At 41.3% G+C, this 13,256-nt stretch overlaps 1 protein-coding gene and 1 pseudogene across 6 annotated transcripts in view; one reads left to right on the top strand and one right to left on the bottom strand.

The window, feature by feature from the left end:
* The window catches only part of THADA (THADA armadillo repeat containing), a 335,542-nt gene extending 330,791 nt beyond the window's left edge, over positions 1-4,751 (bottom strand). Inside the window, exons 1-5 of one of the 6 annotated variants that reach the window (XM_070379662.1) lie at positions 4,569-4,746; positions 2,002-2,693; positions 1,602-1,665; positions 885-984; positions 503-597 (exon numbers count right to left, since the gene is read on the bottom strand). In XM_070379662.1, coding sequence (XP_070235763.1) covers positions 503-597; positions 885-960 — 171 coding nt within the window. In that variant the 5' untranslated portion in view covers positions 961-984; positions 1,602-1,665; positions 2,002-2,693; positions 4,569-4,746. Of the gene's footprint in view, positions 1-502; positions 598-884; positions 985-1,601; positions 1,666-2,001; positions 2,694-4,568 lie in introns of all 6 variants that reach the window. The other 5 variants (XM_070379663.1, XM_070379664.1, XM_070379665.1 and 2 more) reach the window with 5 other exon arrangements.
* A 6,510-nt stretch (positions 4,752-11,261) lies between these two features.
* On the top strand, positions 11,262-11,710 carry LOC102287834 (SS18-like protein 2 pseudogene; annotated as a pseudogene).
* The last annotated feature ends 1,546 nt before the right edge of the window (positions 11,711-13,256 follow it).

Raw genomic sequence — 13,256 nt, 5'->3', positions numbered from 1 at the left:
CAATGTCAATGTCAATTATCTTATTATCCTACCTATATACAATTCCAACAGGGGTAAAGCCTCAATATGGCTTACATTGCCACTTTGAATTTAAAAAAATCATAAAATGAATAGAAAAAAAATTTCTATTCTTTAATGATACCTCAGTATTAAATAATTAGGAGCCTGGAGAAGGAAATAGCAACCAAATCCAGTATTGTTGTCTGGGAAATCCCATGGACAGAAGAGCCTGGCAGGTTACAGTCTTTGGGGTACAAAAGAGTCCACAGGACTTAGCGACTAAGCAGCAACACATATTATATATAAGGATGATTCATTCTGCTGTACAGTAGAAACTAACAAACATTGTGGAGCATATATATACTCCAAATGTAAAAAAATAATTAGGAGCCAAAAATTATCAGTTAATTTTAGGACTTCCTTGGTGGCTCAGTTAATTTTAAAAGCCCATAATAGCATGATAACCTCCAAGATGCATCCATGAACATCAGATGAGCCTTACCTGTTTAACATAACGGATCTGTGACACTCCATCAGTGAGCTGTACACAATGCAACAGCAAAGAAGCTAGATTTTCCCCTTCCACATCAGCCAAGGCTATATAAAACAAAACAAAAATTTCTTCAATGATTTCACAATATATAGATAAGAGTTTATCTTTGTTACGTGCTCTATAAAATGTAAATACTTATAAACAAACAAAACCCAGGAGAACTTAGACTGAAGACAGATGTTTAAGAAAACCATTTTATATCCAAAACTGAATGTAAAGAACATGGAATAATTAAATTCCAAGGGTCTGGACATTATGTGATATGGAGTCCCAGACATAAACCAACCATTTGCAACCTCGAAAAGAGATAAACAAGTCAGAAATTACTTACATTTCAAAGTTTCAAGGTCCTGATGACAAACGGTCAATGAAGTAACTTGTGTTTCTTTCTTCTTCTTTACACCCATTTTAAATAGAATTAACAGTAGTCACTACAAGAAAGAAGAGTTTTAAGACACTGCTTAAGGACTTCCCTGGTGGTCCAGTGGCTAAGACTCCACGCTCCCAGTGCAGGGGCCTGGGTTCAACACTTGGTCAGGGAACTAGATCCCATACGCCACAACTAAGAGTGCGAATCTGCAATGAAAGATCCTGTGTGCCACAACTAAAATCAGCACAGCTAAACAAACAAACAAATAAATAAATAAAAATAAAGATTTTTTTAAAGAGACTGTCTAATGCACTGAAGAACTCTGTGTTGCTGACAGTTGGCGCCAGATAATTCTTTGCCACAGGGTATCATCCCAAGCACTGTAGGACATGGCCTCTGCCCACTAGATAGATGCCAGTAGCATCCTTTTTCCTCTAAGTTGTGACAACCGAAAAAGGTCCCCAGTCATTGCCAAATGTCCCCTGGGGAGCAAAGTTGCCACAGGCTAAAACTACTGGCCTAAGGAATGCTGTTTTGAAAAACTTTTTTTAGACTCAAGAAGAGTTTATTACTGTCTAAGGTTACTTTTACCTATCCAGTCTTTGTATTTTAAATACAGCAAACCTTCATTTTTAACAAATAAACCAGAACGGCTTTTCAAAAATATAGTAGGCCTACCTAATCTCTGTGACTTCTTGGACTGACAGATCAGGAGGTATCCTAACAAGCTGTATCCTGATTTCTGAAAAACATTTGATAAAGTAAACTTTCACATACTATCCCTGTGAGTTTGCTTTCAGCTAGTAAACAGTTTGTTTCAGCTAACAGGATTCACAATAGGCTGAACAAAGATACTCAAAGGAACACACTCAGAGTACCATGTGGTCTGAAGACAAGTCGCTAGGGAAATGCCACATGGGCCTCTCTTCTTGAGGATTTTTAGGGGTGTTTATCATGTAGACAATAGAGGACATAATACAGTGAATTAAGAAAAGACACAGAGCTAGGAGCATCCAACAGAGTGTTGGATGATGGAATCAGGGTTTAAAAAGTGACCAATAAAATGGAATAAACTTACCAAGATGAAATAGAAATAAATGTAAAATGCTGCTTTTGGATAAGAATAATACAATACAGGATTTATAATACCCAGAAATACAGGATGGGGAGGTAGGAGAGATAAAATGTGGTTTGAAACAATTCAACACATGGTTTGTGAGCCACAAGCCAATAGTACAACATGACTTAAAATCCACATTAGGAATCAGCTAGACCAAGGGATGGTCATCTTCACAGGTCAGGGAGTGTATGGAGCAATAGGTGCTATGCTAGTAGCCATATCTTCAGGAGCCATAGCAAATGACGGAGCTTCCAAGCTTCCCTGATAGCTCAGTTGGTAAAGAATCTGCCTGCAATTCAGGAGACCCCAGTTAGATTCCTGGGTCGGGAAGATCTGCTGGAGAAGGGATAGGCTACCCACTCCAGTATTCTTGGGTTTCCCTTGTGGCTCAGCTGGTAAAGAATCCGCCTGCAATGCAGGAGACCTGGGTTCGATCCCTGGTTTGGGAAGATCCCCTGGAGAAGGGAAAGGCTACCACTCCAGTACTGTGGCCTGGAGAATTCCATGGACTGTATAGTTCATGGGGTCGCAAAGAGTCGGACACAACTGAGACATCTTCAGTTTCACTTTCCAAGGAACAGCCAGATTTCTGAAGGTCCTGGAGAGCACCTCCCTTCAGAAAACAGTTCAGTAAACCAAAGGTGTTTGGCCTAGAGAAAAGAGGACAGGATGAGTGCTGCTGTTGGAGGACTGAGAGAAAGAGGAATAGATTTTATTCTGTAGTTTTCAGGGTTTTTTCCTTTTTTTGGCCACACTGCTGCACAGCTTGCAGGATCTCAGTTCCCTGGACCAGTGATTGAACCCAGGGCCACAGCAGTGAAACCGCTGAGCCCTAACCAATGGACCACCAGGGAAGTCTCAGAAGTCTTCTGTCTTAGATGGCTATAGAATTAGGAGATGTCACTGCAAGCTTCAGGGAGGCAAATTACAGCTGAATACAAAGGAAAAAATCTATGGTTCAATTATAAAATGAGCTGCCTTTCAGAGAACTTTCCAACACTGAGAATATCCAATATCCAAACAGAGATTCAATGAACCCTTTTAACCTGGATCCCTGCAATAAACTCCCAATTGGTCTCCAAACTTCCATCCTGCTTCTGAAGAGTCCATTCTTTTCACAGTCTTCAAAGCAATTTTTTTCAAATTTAACTATTCTCTTGCTTAAAATTTTCTAAGGGCTTTCGTTTATACTTAGAATAAAATATAAATTTGAGACTTTGGCCTTCAAGGCCCTAAATAACCTGGCCCTTCCTTCCATTGCAGTTCACTTCAAATCAATCTTCTCTTCACCATCTAGGGGACTTTGTATGTCCTGATATGTCTACTGTTAGGCTTATTCCACCAAATCTTTGCAAGGCCAACTCCTCACCATTCAGGTCTCTTCCCAAACATTACCTCCTCTAAGAAGCCTTCCATGGACACTCTATTTAAAATTCCACCACTTCTACTCACATATAAGTCATTTCTATTGCTTTATTTTCTTTATAGCACTTACTACTACCTGAACTTACAAGAACTTGTTTATTTGCATATATGTCTCCCCTAGTAATATATTCAATGAAGGCAGCAAGTTTAATCTGTTTTATTCACTGTTTTAATCATCAATTCCCAAAACAGTACCTGGGATATATCAGGTCCTTAAAAAATTTTGATGAATAAACTAATGAATTAACAAACTTCTATCAGTGATGTACTAAAAAGTATGTGTACTTTTAACAGCAGAAAAGTGGACTACTTGTCATCTTAAGTAAATTCTATATCCAAGTGACAAGCTAGTCCTGACACTGAGGAACCTATGGTCCCTCTGCAAAGTAAGAAATTAATACAGCAGTGAAATAGGAAAACCCACTTAATAGAAAATGGTAATAAAAATCGACACTGCTAGAAAGGCATCGACAAGGTAAAAATTTGCAAAGTGACATGATTAAATCAAGGAGAATAAGCACTACGGATCACTTCCCATGTAAGTCACCAACATACAAACCTTAGAAGGGATAGAGATAAGCAAATGGGGAGACGATTCTGTGATGAATCGTGAGCAAATCTGCCGCAGAACTTTATCTTGGAACCCTTAAGACTGCACAAAGAGGTTTGGTGCTTATGCGTGCTTAGTGGATGCCCAAACGTTTGTCCTCCCAATAGTGGAAAATCTCGTGCCCACCTTAAGGCACTCCTTAAGTGGCCAGAAGATGCTCAGTAAATTATACTCCTCCTGCTCCCCACTGGCTGCTTCCCTTATGATTGCTGCTCCAGTGAAACCTACACCTTTCTGGCTGACTCCCACAAACATTCTGTGGACAATTTCCCAACCACGTGGAGTCTAGGGAATGACAAGGGGGGAGTGGTTAAAGTGCTATCTCCATGGAGACCTAAGCTTTCGGAAATCAGTTTCAAGACCGCCAATTCTCGCGTAACTATAGAACGGGAATTGATGTGCATCCCCTGGCTGCCCTAGTAAAGTGGCCGAGCGGTGGAGAGTCGCGCACTACCGCGGCTCTGGCAAAGAAGACGCGTGGAAGCCAAACCTCGTGCCCGTGAGCGTCTGAGAAGAGTCGCAGCAGTCAGGATGAGTCCCGGAAGCTGGTCTAGCTCTACGGTGTCTCGGTAGCTCACAGCGTGGTCTGTAGTCGACTACCGGGTCCGGGTTAGGGAGGGAAGTAATTGACGTGGAGGAAGCATCATCGCGAGAATTGAACCAGGGAGCTTCTCCAATCAGGAGTCCAGATAGGTGTTGATGTCACCCGCGAACCGGTGCTAGTGAGTTTTGACTCTACTTTAAAGAGACCGCGGAGTGCTTCACCCAACACCTTGGCTGGGCCGGGCGCCGCTCGCCTCCTTCGGTTTAGGGCAGTTCTCACTGTGGCCTCCACACCCCTGAGTGCCTGGAAAGCACTTTTGCCTTAAGCCAGACGTTCCACCCTCCTTCCACTCCTCATCCTCAGCGCAGAGACAGGGAGAAAACTGCCTCCGGGCCGCTAGAACGGGAGCCTAAAGACTTTAGAGCCTATGAAATGGGATAGTGGGTGGGACGGGCAGTCCCCTGAAACTACTGTTTGAACTTTGGCTAAGATGAGGAAAGGATGACAGCCCTCTCCAGTATTCTTGCCTGGAGAATTCCATGGACAGAGGAGCCTGGCTGGGCTACAGTCCTTGGGGTTGTAAAGAGTCTCAGGTGACGGACTAACACGATAACCACGTTTTATCAGATGGTTCAGACCTTTAAAAAAAAAATGCATAAATAAAATAAGTAGGTGCCAGCTTTTACTCTAGCATCACGGACTCAATTGCCATCAGTTTGAGCAAAGTCCACAGGATAGTGAAGGAAAGGGAAGCCTGGCTTGCTGTAGTCTTTGGGGTCGCAAAGAGACAGACACGACTTAGCGACTGAACAACAACCTCTACTCTAGAAGCTGAGGAGGGGGGATGGGGACGGTAAGATCAGGAAATAAACACTGAGGCTATCTATATTCAAGTGCAATTAATTTGGGAAATATTGATAAACATTGAAAATCCCCACACCTTTAGCCAGGTTAATGATTTTAAGTTTTCAGTCGTGACTTTTCTGAATTTTATCTCACCTTCTTTTATTCTTCTTTGTAATTTTATCATGTATGTATTACTGAGTATATCTTATTTTGTTTGATTTTGAACTTTATTTATGAATCGGTTTGTTTTCTCCAGGACTTTGCTTCTCTCACCGTTGCTTTTGGCATCCACAGAAAAGCAGGTTCCTACAGTTATTTCATGGAGAAGGAAATGGCAACCCACTCCAGTACTCTTGCCTAGAAAACTCCATGGATGGAGGAGCCGGGTGGGCTACAGTCCATGGGGTCATGAAGAGTCGGACACGACTGAGCGACTTCACGATAGTTATTTCATTCACGTGCTAAGTCACCTCAGTCGTGTCCAACTCTGTGACCCCATGGACTGTAACCCACCAGGTTTCTCTGTCCATGGGATTCTTCAGGCAAGAATACTGTAGTGGGTTGCCATTTCCTTCTCCAGGGGATCCGACCCAGGGATTGAACCAGAGTCTCTTATGTCTCCTGCGTTGGCAGGAGGGTTCTTTACCACTACTGCCACCTATTCCATTATTTAATATACCACATTTATCCATTCTCCTCTCGAAATTTGGATAGGTTCCAGCTTTTCCTCTAACAATGCTGCTGTGAACTTTCTTGTATGTGTCAGCTGATGAGTGTATGTAGAACTTTCTCTACATCAATTTTTTTTTCTAATTTTGATTGGGATTGGTAGTAAGAAATGCATTGTACCTTAAACCAACTACACCTCAATACTCATACTTTGTAACTGCAAGAAAAATTTCTTGAACTGTTTATTACTCTACAGGAGCTATGTGCGCTGTTATTTTCTGTCTTTTAAGTTGTGGTAAAATACACATAACAAAATTTACGATCTTAACCATTGTTTTTAAAAAAGAAGAAAGAAAGAACACACCCAGGGTGGAGCCACTAGCCCCAAACTTCATTGCAAACCAAGACTTCATTGCAGTTTCAGCGTGTCTCAAGAATGGAATTTCTAAACAGCACTAGAGAGGTAACCTTACCTGAAACAATCCTTTCTTTTCCTTTATTGTTAACCTCCTTGTCCCACGTCATTTCTATAGAAGCTTCCCATTTTGTACCACTTAGGGAGTGCCTTCCTGTTTACTAGGTGGGATGCTGCCTGACCCATGAATCATTGAATAAAGCCAATTAGATCTTCAAATTTACTGGGTTGAATTTTGTATTTTAACACCCTTTTTAAGTGTTTCCCTTTTTTCAGTATATGTTTCCAGGTCACTGAAATTAACTTCATAATGATCTGTATTCCAACCCTTTTTAAATTTTGGCCCAACCATTTGAAAGTAAGGGGCAGACATTGTGACTCTCCCCCACAAAATTAGAGCATGAGCTTGGAGGCGAACAGACACAACAAACATGAAAAGGCACTAACTGCCATTGAGAAAATGGGAACTAGAAGATGAGAATGGACTGTGGGGCGATTTGTTGCCATTTTAAATAGAGTGGTCAGGGTAGGCCTCCTGGAGTAAAGATTTACAAAATTTCTGTGCAGAGGGAACAGCCACTGCACTGGTATCAGGGCAGGAGGTTGGTGTGGAAGAACCACGAGGAGGCCAGTGTGGCTGGAGCCAAGTGAGCAAAGGTATAGGTTATAGGGGATGAAACGAGGGAGTTTCCATTATGTAAAGTCTTACAAGGACTTTAAGTGAAGTGGGGAGTAATTTTGAGCAGAAAGTGATAGGATTAATCTACAAAGAGCCACTGGATCTACTTTGTTGAGACTAGACTTTAGCAGAAGTGGGAAGACCAGTGAGTGAAGAGGCTGTTGCGATAAACTAAGCAGGCAAGATGCTGGTGGCTCAGATCACAGCAGTAGCAGTGGAATGTGTGAAGAGTAGACAGATTCAGGATATGATTTGGAAGTAAGCCAATAGGATTTCCTGAAAGATAAAATAGGTTATGAGGAATAGAGGAGTTAAAGATGATTCCAAGATTTCTGATCTGAGCAACTGGAACGATAAAGTTTCCATTCATAGAGTGATGGGGCAAAAGTTTGCTTGGAGTGGGTTTGAATGGGTGTAAAAGAGACTGGGAGGAAAAGAACTGACAATGATGAGATCAAGCAGAGACAACTCCAGTGCTTCTAGTACACAGGGGCAAATAAATGGAGTGGTAACTTTAGGGGAAATAGAGGCAAGAGAAAGTTCAGGTTTTAAAGACTGAAAGAGTAACGTGCTTGGAAAAGAACTTTTTTTTTTTTGTAGTCACCTTACACTGCCAGCTTATAAGTGCTCACTCAGTCATGTCCGACTCTGCAACCCCATGGACTGTAGCCCACCAGGCTCGTCTGTCCATGGAATTTTCCAGGCAAGAATACTAGAGTGGGTTGCCATTTACTACTCCAGAAGATCTTCGAACTCCAGAAGGGTTTGAACCCACATCTCTTGCACCTCCTGCTTTGGCAGGCAGGTTCTTTACTGCTTGCATCACCTGGGAAGCCCAACTTGAGACTATTTTAAATTCTCTGCTTGACATTTTTCAGAACATAGCATAAATTTGGGCTATGAACCATTTTTTAAGTAGCTGTATATTTTACTAGTAAAAACGTATTCCAAGGGAATTTTTGAAGACTCGGTAATCCTTAATATATAAAAGTATAAAAGAAAATACATAAGTGGCATCTGATTGTGAAAGTGTGGGCTACATAAAATCATGAAAAGTTATATCTGGGTTCTAAGTGTAGTTTAAATATGTACCTGTTAAAGCAGGTACAATTCAGTTCAGTCTCTCAGTCATGTCCGACTCTTCACGACCCCATGAATCGCAGCACGCCAGGCCTCCCTGTTCATCACCAACTCCTGGAGTTCACTCAGACTCACGTCCATCCAGTCAGTGATGCCATCCAGCCATCTCATCCTCTGTCGTCCCCTTCTCCTCCTGCCCCCAATCCCTCCCAGCATCAGAATCTTTTCCAATGCATCAACTCTTCACATGAGGTGGCCAAAGTACTGGAGTTTCAGCTTCAGCATCATTTTCTCCAAAGAAATCCCAGGGCTGATCTCCTTCAGAATGGACTGGTTGGATCTCCTTGCAGACCAAGGGACTCTCAAGAGTCTTCTCTAACACCACAGTTCAAAAGCATCAAATTCCCTCAATTAGGGAAGGGAATACTTTTATAGTTATTTAATGATGCATTTTCATACATAATGATTTTTTAACTTCTTTTACATTTGAATAATTAAAATTTGACCTTTTAAAACCACAAAAAATGGGATTTAATTCCCTATTCACTTAATACTTGTTCATAAACTTCACTCCAATTGCAGGTATCTCCTATAGGTGTTGTTTTCCTTAACCAAAAATCATAATAGTCTATCAGTCACCACATCCTAAAAAAGTATACTTTATGATAAGCTGCCAGCAATGCATGGTGATTAATGTAATTAAGAAATCCCTCATCATAATCCCTGTTTAATAGTTTCATGTGTAAAATGAAATCCAAAAGCATGTACTAGAGCTATGAATATGATTTATTGTTTGTTAATATATTTTGTTCTTTGTTAATATAATGAAAATGTTATTTGGTAATATAAGTTTGTCCCCAAGTCAATGAAAGAAAGTATGACACTTCTATTACTTACCTATTGATACATAATAAATGATTCCTAAACTTAATGTCTGAGCATTACTTTACTAGCGTGTGAAGTAATGCTCAAAATTCTCCAAGCCAGGCTTCAGCAATACGTGAACTGTGAACTTACAGATATTCAAGCTGGTTTTAGAAAAGGCAGAGGAACCAGAGATCAAATTGTCAACATCCGCTGGATCATGGAAAAAGCAACAGAGTTCCAGAAAAACATCTATTTCTGCTTTATTGACTATGCCAAGGCCTTTGACTGTGTGGATCACAACAAACTGTGGAAAATTGTGAAAGAGATGGGAATACCAGACTACCTGACATGCCTCTTGAGAAACCTGTATTCGGGTCAGGAAGCAACAGTTAGAACTGGACATGGAACAACAGACTGGTTCCAAATAGGAAAAGGAGTATGTCAAGCTGTATATTGTCACCCTGCTTATTTAACTTATATGCAGAGTACATCATGAGAAACGCTAGGCTGGAAGAAGCACAAGCTGGAATCAAGATTGCCAGGAGAAATATCAATAACCTCAGATATGCAGATGACACCACCCTTATGGCAGAAAGTGAAGAGGAACTAAAAAGCCTCTTGATGAAAGTGAAAGAGGAGAGTGAAAAAGTTGGCTTAAAGCTCAACATTCAGAAAACTAAGATCATGGCATCTGGTCCCATCACTTGATGGGAAATAGATGGAGAAACAGTGGAAACAGTGTCAGACTTTATTTTTTGGGGCTCCAAAATCACTGCAGGTGGTGATTGCAGCCATGAAATTAAAAGACGCTTACTCCTTGGAAGGAAAGTTATGACCAACCTAGATAGCATATTGAAAAGCAGGGATATTACTTTGCCAGCAAAGGTCCATCTAGTCAAGGCTATGGTTTTCTCAGTGGTCATGTATGGATGTGAAAGTTGGACGGTGAAGAAGGCTGAGCACTGAAGAATTGATGCTTTTGAACTGTGGTGTTGGAGAAGACTCTTGAGAGTCCCTTGGACTGCAAGGAGATCCAACCAGTCCATTCTGAAGGAGATCAGCCCTGGGATTTCTTTGGAAGGAATGATGCTAAAGCTGAAACTCCAGTACTTTGGCCACCTCATGAGAAGAGTTGACTCATTGGAAAAGACTCTGATGCTGGGAGGATTGGGGGCAGGAGGAGAAGGGGACAACAGAGGATGAGATGGCTGGATGGCATCACTGACTCAATGGACGTGAGTCTGGGTGAACTCCGGGAGATGGTGATGGACAGGGAGGCCTGGCATGCTGTGATTCATGAGGTCGCAAAGAGTCGGACACGACTGAGTGACTGAACTGAACTGAACTGAAACTTAATGTCTAAAACACTATTGTGCTGTGCTTAGTTGCTCAGTCATGTCCAACTCTTTATGACCTCATGGACTGTAGCCCACCAGACTCCTCTATCCATGGGGATTCTCCAGGCAAGATACTGGAGTGGGTTGCCATGCCCTCCTCCAGGGGATCTTCCCAACCCAGGGATCAAACCCAGGTCTCCTGCATTGCAGTCACATTCTTTAGCATCTGAGTCACCAGGGAAGCCCATAAACACTATTAACACTTATTATCTCACAGTTTCTGTGGGTCAGAAATTCAGCAGCTACTTGGCTCAGTCCTTCTGGCCAGAGGTCTCTGATGAGATTGCAGTCATCCAAAGGCGTACCCTAGGGTTAGAGGATCCATTTCTAAGATAACTTAATTCAGTGGTGCTTGTTGTTAACAAAAGGCCTTAGTTACTCCCTGTGTGGGCCTCTCCCCCAAGCTACTTGAGCATTCTCACAACACAGTAGCTGGCCTTCCCCAGAAAGAGCAAGGTAGAAGCTTCAATGGTTCATATGGCCCAGCCCCAGAAGTCACATACCATCTCAACAATACAGTACTGATTACAAAGGTCAGCCCTTCTCATTGTACTGGTCATTATGAGAGGGGACTACACCAACTGATAAATGCCAGAAGGCCAGTGTAACTGGGGGGCCACTTTAGAGGCTAGCTACCACTGTCTATAACACATCTGCAAATTTTTCTTAATACTTAAAATATACTGACTAATGGATCACAAGTAAGAAATTATTTATGAGTTGTTTGATTATAATTTCCACAGTAGACCTTATGGAAACACTTAAGTGTTCTTACATGTGTTTTTACAAACTTACTTGCCTTTAATGACATACATTTTCATAGAAGACAGCCACAGAATTTAATCATAAAGCTAGGTTTACCAGATGCACAGGGCTTCATGGGGCATGGATGTCAGCAGCCTTCATACCAGACTGGCTGACAGACAGAGCAGAAGTCAATCAAAATGATCCAATGGGTCCTAAAGGAGAATGACCAGCTGATCTGCTATATCCGGAGTATCAGAACAAAAGCCTGGCAAACAAGTGAACCCAGTACCAGCATGTGTTACATAGAAATCTCATTTATTTGGCTACCATCACAGATGCCAACCCAACCAGTGCTTCAAAAGCAATGGCTGTTATGAGGAGTCATTGAATGTAATTATTTCCTATGAAGTAGAGACAGAATCTTTACCATCTCAACTGCTTAGAACATAAATGGAACTTTTGTGACTCTTTAAAAAAAATGTGAAGAAAGCCACTGAATTAACTATGCTCAGTGTAAATATTTATTTTAATAATTAAATTCCCTTAAAAATAAAAAATCTAGGTTTATTACGTGTAAGGATTCTGATCTTATTCCTTCCCTACCTAAGAGCACATACTGGCTGTCTTCTATGTACTCTTTCTTTCCTTCCCCATACACCAGGCTCCAATTTATGAGACCTTCTCAATATTTCCTAAAAGCACTAATCTTTCATGCATTGTACTGTGCTGTCTGCTCAGAAGGTCTTTCTATTTCCACCCAAGAAACTTGCTCACACTTCAAAGATCCATCTCACATATCACCTCCTCAGTGAAATTTCATGTGTGTGATAGAGAAATTCTTGTTTTTTTTCTACCAGTAGTTTTGTCTCAGCATTGTCACTTTGTCTCAGCATTGTCACTTTGTTGAGACGTGCTAGTTATTTGTATCCTTGCCAGTCTTCCTACTAATTTATGAACTTTTCCAAGACAGGAACCATTTTTGGGTCCTTGTTGACTAGTACTGTGCCCTGCGTAACTCACCAAATACTTCTTCAGTTCGGTTCAGTTCAGTTGCTCAGTCGTGTCTGACTCTTTGCGACTCCATGGACTGCAGCATGCCAGGCCTCCCTGTCCATCACCAACTCCCAGAGTTTACCCAAATTCATGACCATAGAGTCAGTGATGCCATCCAGCCATCTCATCCTCTGTCGTCCCCTTCTCCTCCTGCCCCCAATCCCTCCCAGCATCTGGGTCTTTTCAAATGAGTCAGCTCTTCACATGAGGTGGCCAAAGTATTGGAGTTTCAGCCTCAACATCAGTCCTTCCAATGAACACCCAGGACTGATCTTTAGGATGGACTGGTTGGATCTCCTTGTTAGCTTGGGATAATAGACCATCAGGTTCTCTTCCTTGTTCATTGCAGTGATGCTTACTTTACCACTATGTGGCAGCAAACTACAGAATTATTTTTGGCTTTCAATAAGGAGTTCGGCCAGGATGAATGCTCACCAAATGTCGACAGTGATTTTTCTGGGGGTGAAATTACAGGGGGCATTCACTTACCAAGTTGTTTATTTCAGCACTGTTTGAATGATAGTGTATTTTTTCATGTGGACTACAGAATTCATCCAGAAAGATACATAAAATAAATATTTACAAATAGATTGTAGGTTATTAACTTCCTATCCAGAAGTATGTTAGAAAAGCTTGTCAGCTCAGTTTAAATAATATGCTTATTTTGAAATACAACATTCAAATAGAATATTATTTTGTTTATAAAAATTGCTCATTATTATGTTTTTAAAACTCATATTGATGCATATAACTTTTTTTACATAAATCACATATTTAAGCTTTAAAAGAAAATTTCAGTGAGTATGTAAAAATTAGGTGGCTCAGTGGTAAAGAATCCACTTGCCAATGCAGGAGATGGGGGTTTTATCCCTGGGTCAGGA

The sequence above is a fragment of the Bos mutus genome, chromosome 11 (assembly GCF_027580195.1).
Source record: "Bos mutus isolate GX-2022 chromosome 11, NWIPB_WYAK_1.1, whole genome shotgun sequence".
In the NCBI taxonomy this organism is placed as follows: Eukaryota; Metazoa; Chordata; class Mammalia; order Artiodactyla; family Bovidae; genus Bos; species Bos mutus.
Note: the sequence above shows the minus strand (reverse complement) of the source record. Positions and strands in the feature narration are given on the sequence as shown.